The sequence below is a fragment of the Limulus polyphemus genome, unplaced genomic scaffold (genome assembly GCF_000517525.1).
Source record: "Limulus polyphemus unplaced genomic scaffold, Limulus_polyphemus-2.1.2 Scaffold4129, whole genome shotgun sequence".
NCBI classification, from domain to species: Eukaryota; Metazoa; Arthropoda; class Merostomata; order Xiphosura; family Limulidae; genus Limulus; species Limulus polyphemus.
The window spans coordinates 16,648-31,210 of record NW_013669739.1 but is presented as its reverse complement, the minus strand read 5'-3'; the positions used below and the strand labels follow the sequence as shown (position 1 = coordinate 31,210).

Here is a 14,563-nt window from a genome sequence, read left to right as displayed (position 1 = left end):
TGACAAAAACCTTGTCGAAACGTACATTTCCTGTTGTGTTAAACTTATATTAAAGTTTTTCTTCATTACCCATTCAAGCCGTCTCCAACCATTATTATACTAACTTTGTAAGGATGACTCTAGTTCCATTAAGATGTTTTGATAAACTTGAGTTTTATATAAAGGTTTTTGGAGTCTGAATATCTCAAATTAAAACATTTCTTTTAAAAAATATATAATATCTATTTCACTGTATATTTTGTTTCTTGTGAAGATGTATTAAAATTTTTACAAATATTGGCTTCTAGTACTAATAACTTGCTCAGCTGATGTGACTGTTTTATTTCTGTTATATATGAAAGTAATGATGATCTGAAATCAATTGTTTTTGAAAAAAAATGCAAACTTTGGAGCATAGAGTAATGTTTGAAAGTAGAAAAAAAAATACAAAATACGAACTACAGAAGCACTCGTCAACTTATCAGTTTTCTTTATATTTGATTTATTAGTTTAGACGTTAAATTAAGTTGTTTTATGTTTGATTTAGAACTTGAGAAGCACGTATTGGTTTATATACGCATTTTGTGGTAATATTTCAGCTCCGTTCTTAGCCGCCCAATCACTAGACAGCAGTCTGCTTGTGAATCCAGTTCATACTCAACCACCTAGCTGTAAACCATCTGTTCTTGGAGCTTCACCATTACCACCAGGCACACCAGAGAGTCATGAGAAAGAGCAAGCCTCAACATCCAAACAACAAGAAAATGGTAAGGTTGTTTCTCTAGTACAGAAAACATTAGAAGTTAGCATACCCAGACTGTGAATATGGGGGTTTGTAGCCTGTTGCTGCGTAAACATTCTCTGTACTTTGGGACTATGTGTGCACTGTAAAAAAGTGACTGTCCAATCGAGCAGTTAGTCAAAAGTAGCCCAAGAGTTGGTAGTTTGTCAGTTCAAAATTAGGGAAGTCCTTTGTGTAGTTTTGGAAGAAAATGAAACAAGCATCAGAGGAGTATATGATATTCTAGTTATAATGTAATTATTATTATAATTGTCATGAAATACAACAAACATTTTGATGGATCTCATATAAAGAAAGTAAAAAAAATAATGTTTTCTGAAATAAAATACTCACTTCTGTTTAGTGGATCCATTTTTTTTTCTAATGGGGTTTAACTCTTCATAAATTTGGCAACATGAAAAGCGTTTGTTACTTTAATTACATTATTTTACGTGATTACATACGTTAAAGATGTTTCAAATAATCAAAGGAAATGTAACTACACTTCAAGCTCATGTATGTAAATTAGTTTCTCTGACATTAAATTATTAAAATCTGATGTGATCAACAGATAGCCAACAGGACAGTTGCACTGGTAGTTCGGGAATCTCTGGTCTCAGCTTGCAAGATCCTTTGGAAAGAGAAGAAGAACAACATCCTCCTGCACTCGTCATCTACATAGTAGAACCTTTTACATATGGCAGCGTAGATAGTGAAATGTATAGACTAGCCACCCTGGGCCTTTTTAGGTGTTACACTCACATGCTGAAGTTTGTCCCAGAGCATATACAAAACAACATTCTTCTTCAGGTACTGATAAACCTCTGTGATGTATTTAACAAAATATATTCCTTGTAGCAGTGCAAGTTTTAGCTGATAGTAAGTGTTATTCGTGTGTTCGAGAAAACTAAAAAAAGTTTCATTCTGTAGTAAGTAATGAAGAATAATTCCTTTTTACTGATATCTTTTTTTATTTAATTATTCTTAGTAAATATTTGTTTACTGGTATGGTTGTCCATTACAGATGGTTAGGTTAGACTCTGTTCTTGGTTTCGGCAAGTCTGAAGTCGGAAGTCATCAGCAGGACGAACTGAAAGCCCTGGCCTTCTCGGTCTTTTCACAGTGTCCCCGTCTTCTTGTCCACCAACCGGGTATAAAGTCTCTTACGGGATTTGGTCCTGCCGCCAGCAAGGAGTTGTTTGTTAAAACAAAAGATGTAAGTTTGTCGCTGACGTACCAAAAAAGAGATTAGTGTAGTATATATTCCTTCTACACCTATCAGAGATAAAATAAAGATACCTTATGTTCTTACAACACAAATTTCAGTTGTAAAAATGTGAAATTATTTCTGATTAATACTATTGAAACATAGATTGCAAGTGAAATGCTTTGCTCAAGTTTTGGTTTAAGTAATAAAATGTATTTTTGCTTGCAATTTTTGTGTATTCAAAACTCATCTACCATGTTTAAAGTAATAAAAATATTTGAATTTAAGAGAAGTAATGAGTCTTAGACTTGGGAATGTTTCATAGTGATTCATTTAGATGGAACAATAAAGCTCCCTGAGTTTGACAGATGACTAAAACAAGATTTTGTTACTGTAATGTGTGGATATGTTACTGTAATGTCATCACTGAACTATTAGATTCAGTTCGACAGATGACTAAAACAAGATTTTGTTACTGTAATGTACTCACTGAACTGTTAGATTCAGTTTGACAGATGACTAAAGCAAGATTTTGTTACTTTAGTGTGTGGATATGTTACTGTAATGTCATCACTGAACTATTAGATTCAGTTTGACAGATGACTAAAGCAAGATTTTGTTACTGTAATGTGTGTGGATATGTTACTGTAATGTCATCACTGAACTGTTAGATTCAGTTTGACAGATGACTAAACCAAGATTTTGTTACTGTAATGCCCCTGTGTACTCATCCAGACTTTTAAGAAGTGGGGATATTTTTGTATTCTTGTTTTTAATGCTGTGTAAAGTTAATAGGTTCATAATTATTGTAAAACTATGTGTTTAGGTCTATGATGAAAATCAATTGATAACACAATTTGCATTTCTATATATGCCAAATTCTGAATCATGTTTGTTGTTGTTTAGGAGAGAAACTCTGGACCTTATAGACTGCACAGTCCACCTTTCATACTGGCACCTTTGAAGGACAAGCAGACAGAGCTTGGTGAAATGTTTGGTGATCGCCAGGAGAAGTCCAATATCCTGTACTGCACTTACTGTCTAGTGGAAGACCAACGATGGCTGGTAGCATCCTGTACTAATGGCAAAGGAGAGGTCCTTGAGACGTGCTGTATTAACGTTGAAATACCCAACAGGTAAGTAATTTAATTGCTTCTTTGTTCACTGACATCATCATTTTGTTGCTCTTGAAATGACATAACTCTGGTCTACTTATCCACCAGCCTGAACTGTTATGTATATAGAAAGATGATCATGAATCTGTAATACTCGTGAGTTACGATTCTTATTATATGTTTATATATATAGAAGAGATGGCTGATGTAGGTATTTAAAACTTTTATTTAAAACAAAACAAGAAACAATGTTTCGGTCTTCCTTAGGATGCTCTAACATTGTTACTTGTTTTGTGTTTTTAATACCCATATCGGCAGTCTCTATTATCTATGTATATTTACTTAAATGGCTTCCTCATCATCATGGGTTCTTCTTCTTATTCTTTTTATTCTTTACATGGACAGAACAAGAAGAAAGAAGGCAGCTTCCCGATGGATGGGCCTTTACAAACTACTGAACTTCCTACTTGGTGTGATGTCCTCTACAGTACAGCCCTGGCGGCTGGTGGTTGGACGATTAGGTCGCCTTGGACACGGTGAGCTCAAGGATTGGGCGTCCCTCCTCAGCCGCCGATCTTTGCTGCAGTACAGTCGGCACCTGTGGGAACTGTGTCGTCAGTGTGCTGTCCTAGGACCTGCTGATACTCCTTGTATCCTCTCGGCATGTCTAGTCTCTTTAGAACCAGATTCGTCACTCCGCATTATGCCTGGAGAGTTCACTCCAGATGACCACTTCAGTAGTAGCTGCCATTCATGCGATCTTAGTACACCAGAGGACGCCAGATGTACCCACATCTTGGTCTTCCCAACCTCGGCTACAGCCCAGGTGAGTACGGCTTAACTACGGAGTGTTGATGTTATTTCTTGTTTTCCGTGTGTTTTCTTGGTTACTGGTTATCAGTATAGTGTAGCAAAAAGTTACACAGTTCGAAAAACAGACTATTTTATTAAAAAATACACAGGAAAAATTAGGCTCAGTAAAATAAAATTATTATAAGAGTCCTAGAGGAAACTTGCTGAAGATGTGAAACGCATCTGATTGAAAAGAAAGAAATCAACATATGTAAACATTTGATAAGTTCTCTTTTTAGTTAAATATGCAGTTTTTAATAAATTAATTGATTGCCATAAGTTTTAGAGGACTTCAGAGTAAAAGCTTTAGAGCATTACATAGTGAATGTTTTAGAGCACTTCAGAGTAAAAGTTTTAGAGCACTTTATAGTAAAAGCTTTAGAGCACTTCATAGTGAATGTTTTAGAGCACTTCATAGTGAATGTTTTAGAGCACTTCATAGTGAATGTTTTAGAGCATTTCACAGTGAATGTTTTAGAGCATTTCACAGTGAATGTTTTAGAGCACTTCAGAGTGAATGTTTTAGAGCACTTCAGAGTAAAAGCTTTAGAGCATTACATAGTGAATGTTTTAGAGCACTTCAGAGTAAAAGCTTTAGAGCATTTCATAGTGAATGTTTTAGAGCACTTCAGAGTAAAAGCTTTAGAGCATTTCATAGTGAATGTTTTAGAGCACTTCAGAGTAAAAGCTTTAGAGCATAACATAGTGAAAGTGAATCACTATCATTAATTTGATAGAGATTAATTTTGGTGTCGTGTGTTATCAACTTCTGAGTTTTTTTATTTTGCTTCATGCAAGTTATTTAGTTAAAAAAAAGTAAGTTTTTAATGGTTGTGTGTAATATTTCTGTGTGTAGTCTACACAAGCAGCGTTTCATCAAGAGCACATCGAGCCATTGGGAACATCTTTTGGCGATGATGACATCTTCCAAGCACTAAATGATGATGATATCAATGTAGGTCCAGATATTAATGACCTGTTCAGGTGGACAGAGAGTCCAACACAAAGTCCAGTTGGTTCTCCCCGTCGAGATTCTGCTTCCCAACTCGGGAGTCCAGGGGGTGTAGGTGGCAGAAATTCTCCCTTTCCCCACAGTGGGCCTACAAGGGTATGTGATCATGATATTTGTTTTTGTTCTCGTATGTTTAAATAGTAAGTATGAATAGAATTTATATGAAAATACTTATTGTTTTTGATTTTATAATTATCATAAACAAGTATTATTTCAAGATTTGTTGGTACTTTCTCACCAGGTGTGATTTTTCTGTAATTTTGGATCTGCTGTAAATTAAAACAATTTCAGGATATATCAGCCTTTTGAGGTGATTTTGTTTTAGAATCATGAGAACAATGAACTAAATACAAGGTCAAAAACAAAGTTTAAAAACCAAAATCCAGGCCTTTCAACATCAGCTGATGTTCTCGTTAGTTTCTTTTTTTTAAGTCACTAAGAAAGGTGACATTCGCTGACTGTTAAAATAAAAAAAATAAAATTAAATACAGGTTTTCATTTCTGTAATATAGAAAAAAAAAAATTGTGGATTTTTCCACGGTTTACTTACAGAACAACTGAAATACATTTGGAAGTAACTTTTTCTGTTGAAGTTCGAACTTGGTGATTCAAATGCCATATATGTTGAACTTTACTACATAACTAGTTAGGTTAAAAAAAAATATTGAAAACTCCAATAATATATTCAAGCTTAGGAAAATTTTAGGATTTACACACTTTACCGGCACTGTTACAAATTTTCTTGTTTTGTTAGTAAGACCTTCAGATTAAAGATGACTATATAGTAGTAAGTCAATCACGTTATAACTGCTATATCCATTGTCGACTAGGCCTTTTGCCCAATACCATGGCTCTTCAGGCCAGCTGGGATGCAACAGACATAGTGGTGGTTGATATGCAATTTGTGTTACCAAATTTTTTTTATCAATAACTGTTTGTGCCTAGTGAATATCACTTAACATCCATTTTTGTTTTAAATACTTTTTGGGATACAAAATCTTGAGAATTTTATTTTTAGAAGACTTGTTAGAGAAGGTTTTTGTACATTTATTTTAGTTAATTTATTTTTGATTTGACAGTTTTGGTGGATACTGGAAGAAAAAGTGCACTTCATCTACTCTGTTTGTTGTAATATTTTATATTCTCTTCAGGGTTCTGGTAGCTTGGGAACTGATGCACCAGAGGAACCTCTTCAGCTGCTTCAACAACCATTAGCTTTGGGGTATTACGTCTCCACTGCCCAGACTGGACCTTTACCAAACTGGTTCTGGTCACCCTGTCCTCATCTCAAGGATTCCTGCCCCGTCTTCCTTAAGGTAAATAAAATACTAATTTTATTTATAAGAACCTTTACCAAACTGGTTCTGGTCACCCTGTCCTCATCTCAAGAATTCCTGAATTTGTCCTCCATAAGGTAGATAAAATGCTAATTTTTTTTATAAGAACCTTTACCAAACTGGTTCTGGTCACCCTGTCCTCATCTCAAGAATTCCTGCCCCGTCTTCCTTAAGGTAGATAGAATACTAATTTTTTTTTTTTATTATAAGAATGTCTGTAGGTTGATTTTGTAGTGAACGGTAAGGGAAATAAACCATAAATGTATTATAGGTGGAACGTTAGCACTGGGCAATCAGTCTAATTTCATAATAGATTAATCATCAGGTTCATTAATCAGTTATCTTCAACTAATCAGTTATTCTCTTGTAAGATTAATCTTCCTATTGTTTTAAGATTTTTTTTAGAAATTTTTCAACTTTGTTTAATTTGTCAGACATTTTCAGGCACAATGTTTAGGATTAATTTACCTTTTCAATTCTAATATTTTGCTCAATTATATTCAACATAACACAAAACCTGTAAATGGTTGAAAAATATTACTTATACTGTTCTTCTCCTCACAAGAATTCTATACTGTAACTACCAAGCATAACTTTACCAGATTTTATTGGATGTTACCTTTGTATATGCTCTAATATTTTTTTAGTGGTATTAGTAAGGTGTGTTGCATTGGTTATCAGAAAAAATAGTATAGGATTGTAATGGAAAAATTGGTATATTTATCACCAAATAAACACATTCTTTATTAACAATCGTCATCGTTAAGGAAAACATTATAGCACTGTTACTACTGAGAACTTGGCTTTAGTGCATTATTACTAAATAAACTAATTCATTATTAAAAAATGTTTGTTCTTAGGTTTCATGTGTTAAAACTAGTAAACAAAATTTTCAGTGTTTGTAGAAAATATATAATTTAGTGAAAACAAATTTCATTTGAATCCTAGAAAAATGAAGACAGTATAACAGTTGCTGTTTGTCAAGAAAACTTGTGATGATAATAGATAGTTTTTTTTTGTACAGATTAAAATTAAATTATAAGTTTTATAAGAAATATTAAAAAAGAAGACACAAAACAATTTTTAATTATCATTTTGGGAATTAGCTTCAAAAATTTTTTTAAATGGTTGATAACTTTATAAATAACGTACAAGCAAGATTTGGTTTATACGGACATAAATTTAGAAGAAACATATTAAAAGGATTAATATATTAACATTTTACTGTAGAAACGTATGTTTTACCTTGCTTTTCATCATGAAAATAGTTTTTGTCTTAAAGTACTGTATCTTAGTAACATTTTGATCTTGGAAACAAGGGTTTTTAATTTTGTTATTAATCACTGTTTGTTCTTCACAGTCGGCTCTTTTAATCCACTCTCCAGCAGTACAGCAGAGTTCAGAGGATCTACTCCACTCCAATCCTCATATTCAAAATTGTCATCCACTCGACTCGAACCTTACCACTGATGTTCTCAGGTACGACAGTCCTTACTACAGTAGGTCTATTATTAGTTTAATGTTAAAGTTTATTTTATTATAAATTATGCTAATATGAAAATGGAGGACTCCATAGATTATTAAGGTTATGAATTAAAAAGTGTGCCTAAAGTATGAGATCATATTTAATTTTATTTTATTTTAAAGAGTCAGACAACACTTAAATGTTGTGTTTTGATGGAGAAATTTTGACCACACCATTATGGTAATCCTTGTATTTACAAAAAATCAGAAATTTTAGTTCTTCCCGGTACAGGGAAGAATATACCAGGAAGAAGCGTGAATATGAGCTGTGTGATTTGCACTGAGAAATACGTACTTTTGCTTGAATGCACTTCATTTAAATATCTAACGTAAAATTTGGTGGTGTGACATTGCATTTTAAAAATGAGTCTTGACGTGTAACTTTACATAACTTACTAGTCTGTAGATAACACTTTGTCAGAGTAAGGCATTATGTACCATGTTAATGAATGTGTTAATTTATAACAAGTCTTTGTCGTGTTGTTAACTTTCAGGTATGTTCTTGAGGGCTACAATGCCTTGTCATGGTTGTCTTTGGACCCAGTCACTCATGATCGTCGTTCTTGCCTGCCAGTCCACATCCAGGTCCTGATGCAACTCTATCATGTGATGGAAGCTATTGTGTGAAGAGCTGTTAACCACTTTCAGGTCCTCTTATTGTCTTCTTCGGCCCAATTAGTTGATGGCACAGAACAGGCAACGAGAACAAAAACCACATATCAGGGAAGTCCTCCAGTCATGCACTGCCACTCTAAGGTCTATGATAAGGTCACAGTTACGTACCGGGCAGAGCAATCTTCATCCATTAAACCAAGATGCCAGTCCAGTCTGAGTTAATGATTGGTGGTGTAATTGGATCTGAAGACCAGTAGACAAGGTCTTTGTTAATTGTAATGTAGAAACGGTTGTTTTATTGTTTGTGAAGCGTATCATGCCACATTAAATAAACTGAACATGTATCATGTACGGGGATGAAGATTTCCCAGCAGAAGAATGTGGTACTATTTATTTTGTATATATCAGCACCCATCACCCGAATTCTACTGGGATCCACAGAAATATATTTACTTAGGATATTGTCAAAAGAAGATACCTGACTTTACTCCATCGGTGACTAGAAAATAATTTAATATCCATTGAATTGGCCAGAGTTATGAAGAGTTTACAAATCTTCATCATTTGTACAGTTTATGTATAGGAATGTAGGCTATACGAGTCTTGCTAAACAATCATGGTTATTGTTACAAATTGTGTGTGTATGTATGTACTACAAAAGTTAATTGTGGTGTACAATTTTCATACAGGCATTTATTAAAAGAAGAAAAAAAATATCGGTTCAATAGCAATCTCAGTTTTTTGATCGTATGTTCATTTTGAGAAGTTAAGTCAGAAAAAAAATAATTTTAAAAATCACTGCCTCTTTTATTTCCTGTGAATTTTTTTCTTCTTCTTCTACATAGAAAACATCTCCCATTTTCTATGGTATTGATTTTTTTAAAATTTGTAAATAACTCAAGAAATAGCCACCAGGGTTTAGTAACAAAGTGTATGTAATTTTGCTAATTTGTCCAAGCCTTGCCAAGCAACTCTGCAATACTTAAAAGTTGACCGAGGCTTGGTGTGGGAACTTTTTATTTATTTTGGTAGCTGTTTCTAGCCTACCATGCTCAAAAATAAACATCTCTACCTGAGATTGATTGTTGTTTGACTGCAGTTATTTCAATAAACATGCGCATTTATTTAGATCCAAACTTACATAATCCAATTCTTCAGCAAGAAACACCAGTACTTAATGGATGTGTGTTACTGTAGTTAAAAAAAAAATCAGTTATAAGTCCAGGTACTTACAATAAATTATTACTTGAAACAATTTTCATTTGTTTTTGTAATATTTTGAAAGAGCTTGATTTATATATACACACACACACACACACACATAGAGAGATAGATACATACAACTCCACACTTTTGAAGGAAAAAAAAGATTGAAGGATTTTCAAAGTATTAAATTAATATACAGAGTGGTCCAAACTTATCTTTTCTATTTAAAAATTTAATAAAATAACTAAGAAGATACAACCATGATAGTTTTCAATATCTTGTAGACCAACTTAAACAGCTTTTATTGACTTGTCAGTAGACTTCTACGTGTGCACCATTAGTGGCTTTCAGCACGTCTAACCGATATATTCAATTTCAGTCCCCGTTTTTCTGCAACATGTCCACAGTTACTGTGGCGATGGCATCCGTTATCCTGGTCTTTAGCTCCGTGATGTTTGCTGTAGGCTTGCGATACACGATGTCCTTAACATACCTCCAAAGAAAGAACTTTAGTGAAGTGATGTCTGGCGAATGCAGAGGTCATGGAATTGGCCCACCCCGATCAATCCGTTGCGTTGAACCTTTTCTTGCAGGTTGCCATTTTACTGGGTAACACTACTAACTGAATTGTAAGATTGTTTTTCATGAGCTAAATTACCCAACCTTAAGACACCATTCACAACTATAGCTTTTTTTTAATCCTTAATTTCTGACATGAGATACCAAAAGAAATTTTGAAGAAACTTATCCAGAATTTATCAGAATGGAATTCCAGGAGTTTCATTTTTCATGCTACCAATATTTTTCTATTTGCTCCCCAGGGGGCTCAATGGTAAGTCTGAAGACTTATAACCCATAATATCGGGTTTTGACACCTGTGGTGGGCGTAGAACAGACAGCTCCTTGTGTATATTTACCTTTAACAACAAACAAACGAAACAATCTTTTTATTCCTTTGTATTTCTGCTTATTAAAAAAATTAGAATCCGATTTTCGAAAACATTTACAATACAAGTTATCCCAACGGCTTTGAAATTCCACATATGGTGTGAGTGTGTGAACAACCATTCCTCCCCTGGAGCAAATAATGAAATTTGTAGGCCTAACAACACAAATCTAAGATTTTATTGTCAATTCAAGTTAAGAATAATGTATTCCTATCCTGTAGCAGAGAACGAAATTTGTAAGCCTAACAACACACACATAACTGAAATTTTACGTTAATTCAAGTTAAGAATATTTCATTCCTACCCTGTAGCAGAGAACGAAATTTGTAAGCCTAACAACACACACATAACTGAAATTTTACGTTAAATCAAGTTAAGAATATTTCATTCCTACCCTGGAGCAGAGAATGAAATTTGTAAGCCTAACAACACACACATAACTGAAATTTTAGTGTTAATTCAAGTTAAGAATATTTCATTCCTACCCTGGAGCAGAGAATGAAATTTGTAAGCCTAACAACACAAATCTAAGATTTCAGTGTCAATTCAAGTTAAGAATATTTCATTCCTACCCTGGAGCAGAGAATGAAACTTGTAGGCCTAACAACACACATAACTGAGATTTTAATGTCAATTCAAGTTAATAATAATTCATTCCTACCTTGAAGCAGAGAATGTCATTTTTTAACCCTAACAACACAAATCTAACATTTTAGTGTCAATTCAAATTAAGACTAATTCAAAACTGGTTGCTAGTTATCTATGGTGACAATACAGCCTCGATAATATACTTTGTGATGGCTCTGGTTACGGACTAGTAATCTGCAGTGGAATTTACACTTGGGAGTTTTTTTTCACTACACGGTGAGGTCTTTATTGGAATCATGATTTCCCTTGTTTTGCCAGCATGGTTCAATATTATAGCTACCATTTTCTTTGAAACACAAAAACTAATGAATAAATTCGAATATGGTTGTATCTAAAATAATATTTGCTTTAAATGACAGCAGAAAATGACTACTTAAGAATTAAAAGACGTAAATGGAATATATATATATATATATATATAAACACTTTTTGTGTCGAATATTGATTTTTTTTTATTAAAATGACTTTTTTTTTTTCGAGCTACGGAGTTCAATAAAATTGCAGTTTAATTATTTAGTTTTCGATATATAAGCAAACCTTTTGTTTCGATACTGCGGTGGACAGAGTACAGATAGCACGTTGTGTAAATTTGTGCTTAGGTGCAATAATGATAATAATATAATGTTCATCTTACTTTAACTTCTAATGACATGTTTTTCAAGTAGTACAGGTACGAGAAATTCTGATTTTTGTATATCATATTTTAACTTATTTCAAACTTAAACCGTATGATAAAGTGATTTAGTTTATAGTTAGAACATAACGCATACAACAATATTTATTTGCCTTTCCCACTTTATAACTAGATCACGTGCTAACAAAACTACATTTCCCCAGGCATGTCTCACGAATATTGCCTTATAAGTACCGTGCGCTAACCAATTGCGCCAGTGGGGATATTACTAACAAAAAGTGGTATAAGATTTCATTATCATAACTATTAAATACTATTCAGCTATTCATCAGTTGCCTGTTTAGAGTCGCGTGATTTTACAGTTCTCAGATAATTAACAATATCTGTGAATTACTTGATGAGGAAGAAATATATAATCAAATTAAACAAATATACATAGCTCTGACTATCATTGCAATAAATGATATGGTCCGGTAAGGCTTGTTAGTTAACGTACCTGAACTGTGAATCTCAGGAAATTACTATGCACAAAAACAGAATTGTCTTTGTAAAGCTTCATGTACCATTTCTATCACATTTAGCCAATTTAGTTATTACTCTGGGCACCAGTGTTTGTTAGAAATATTCACAACCCAATCTTTTCTTACTTTGGGTACCAATGTTGCCAGTTGTTTTATTACTCTTGGTACTAACTATAAAACTATCTTAATAGATGAATTATAAAATAAACCAAAGCCCTTACAAATATTTCAATGTACATATTAAATATGAGTAAAATCATTGGCACCAGACATGTCTAATATAAAACTAGTTGATACAATCCGATCGATATAATACAGAGAACTCAAATTTACGTATTTAAGTTACACTTTATAAAAAATACCTTCTCCAGGTGAGGCTCGAACTCACAACCCCGGCATTTCTCACCAATACTGCCTTATAAGTACCGTGCGCTAACCAATTGCGACACTGGAGATTGAAGGCGAATATTTAAAAGTGCATAATAATAAATACTAAATTTTTTTTTCTTGCACTGGTTATCTATGTTTGTTAGAGTGATTTACAACCCAGTCTTTTCTTACTCTGGGTACCAAAGTTTGCTAGAAAGACTTACAACCCAATCTTTCCTTACTCTGGGTGCCAAAGTTTGCTAGAGAAAGATTTACAACCCAATTTTTACTTACTCTGGGCACGAAAGTTTGCTAGAGAGACTTACAATTATTGGTACTTATATCTTGGTACCATTGTTTGCTAGAGACATCCACAGTCAAGTAGTTTCTTATTTCGGGTACCAATGTTTCCTAGAGAGAGATTTACAACCCAATCTTTTCTTACTTTGGGTACCAATGTTTTTTAGAGAGAGATTTACAACCCAATTTTTACTTACTCTGGGCACCAATGTTTATTAGGCAAATTCACAATCAGTTGGTGTTCTTAGTCTGGGTGCCAAAGTTTGTTAGAAATATTCACAATCCAGTTGTTTTATTACTCTTGGTTCCAACTATAAAACTGTCTTAATAGATGAATTATAAAATAAACCAAAGTCCTTACAAATACTTCAATGTACATATTAAATATGAGTAAAATCATAGGCACCAGATATGTCTAATATAAAACTTGTTGATACAATCCGATCGATATGAAGCGTGGAACTTTCTAATTTTCATTGGTATTCTGACTATCCACCTGAACGGTGACGCCCGAATATATACCTATAATATAGAGAACTCAAACTTACGTATTTAAGTTACACTTTATAAAAAATACCTTCTCCAGGTGAGGCTCGAACTCACAACCCCGGCATTTCTCACCAATACTGCCTTATAAGTACCGTGCGCTAACCAATTGCGCCACTGGAGATTGAAGGTGAATATTTAAAAGTGCATAATAATAAATACTAAACTTTTTTTTTTTTGCACTGGTTATCTATGTTTGTTAGAGAGATTTACAACCCAGTCTTTTCTTACTCTGGGTACCAAAGTTTTCTAGAGAGACTTACAACCCAGTCTTTTCTTACTTTGGGTGCCAATGTTTTCTAGAGAGAGATTTACAACCCAATCTTTTCTTACTTTGGGTGCCAATGTTTTCTAGAGAGAGATTTACAACCCAGTCTTTCCTTACTCTGGGTGCCAAAGTTTGCTAGAAAGACTTACAACCCAATATTTTCTTACTCTGGGTACCAATGTTTTTCTAGTGAGAGAGTTACAACCCAATCTTTTATTACTTTGGGTATCAAAGTCTGCTAGAGAGACTTACAACCCAATCTTTACTTACTCTGGGCACCAATGTTTATTAGGCAAATTCACAATCACTTGGTTTTCTTACTCTGGGTGCCAAAGTTTGCTACAGAGAGACTTACAACCCAATCTTTTCTTGCTCTTAGTACCATTGTTTTGTAGAAGAGGTTTACAACCCAATCTTTTCTTACTTTGGGTACCAAAGTCTGCTAGAGAGACTTACAACCCAATCTTTACTTACTCTGGGCACCAAAGTTTTTAGAGAGAGAGATTTACAACCCAATCTTTTATTACTCTGGGTACCAAAGCTTGCTAGAGAGACTTACAACCAAATCTTTTATTACTCTGGGTACCAAAGTTTTCTAGAGAGAGACTTACAACCCAATTTTTATTTACTCTTGGCACCAATGTTTATTAGACAAATTCACAATCAGTTGGTGTTCTTAGTCTGGGTGCCAAAGTTTGTTAC

The 14,563-nt window shown here is 33.8% G+C and overlaps 1 protein-coding gene and 2 non-coding genes across 3 annotated transcripts in view; 1 reads left to right on the top strand and 2 right to left on the bottom strand.

Moving 5' to 3' along the window:
* Positions 1 to 9,498, top strand: part of LOC106470635 (mediator of RNA polymerase II transcription subunit 13-like) — a 61,373-nt gene extending 51,875 nt beyond the window's left edge. Inside the window, 9 exon segments of the mRNA XM_022399263.1 lie at positions 579 to 746; positions 1,332 to 1,570; positions 1,785 to 1,976; positions 2,874 to 3,103; positions 3,488 to 3,908; positions 4,791 to 5,042; positions 6,098 to 6,262; positions 7,644 to 7,762; positions 8,302 to 9,498. Of these exon segments, the coding sequence (XP_022254971.1) occupies positions 579 to 746; positions 1,332 to 1,570; positions 1,785 to 1,976; positions 2,874 to 3,103; positions 3,488 to 3,908; positions 4,791 to 5,042; positions 6,098 to 6,262; positions 7,644 to 7,762; positions 8,302 to 8,434 (1,919 nt within the window). The 3' untranslated portion in view covers positions 8,435 to 9,498.
* A 3,243-nt stretch (positions 9,499 to 12,741) lies between these two features.
* On the bottom strand, positions 12,742 to 12,833 carry Trnai-uau. Its single transcript is given in 2 exon segments — positions 12,742 to 12,777; positions 12,796 to 12,833. It is a non-coding gene; the product is annotated as a tRNA-Ile (tRNA).
* Positions 12,834 to 13,625: 792 nt separating this feature from the next.
* Positions 13,626 to 13,717, bottom strand: Trnai-uau. Its single transcript is given in 2 exon segments — positions 13,626 to 13,661; positions 13,680 to 13,717. It is a non-coding gene; the product is annotated as a tRNA-Ile (tRNA).
* Positions 13,718 to 14,563: the final 846 nt, after the last annotated feature.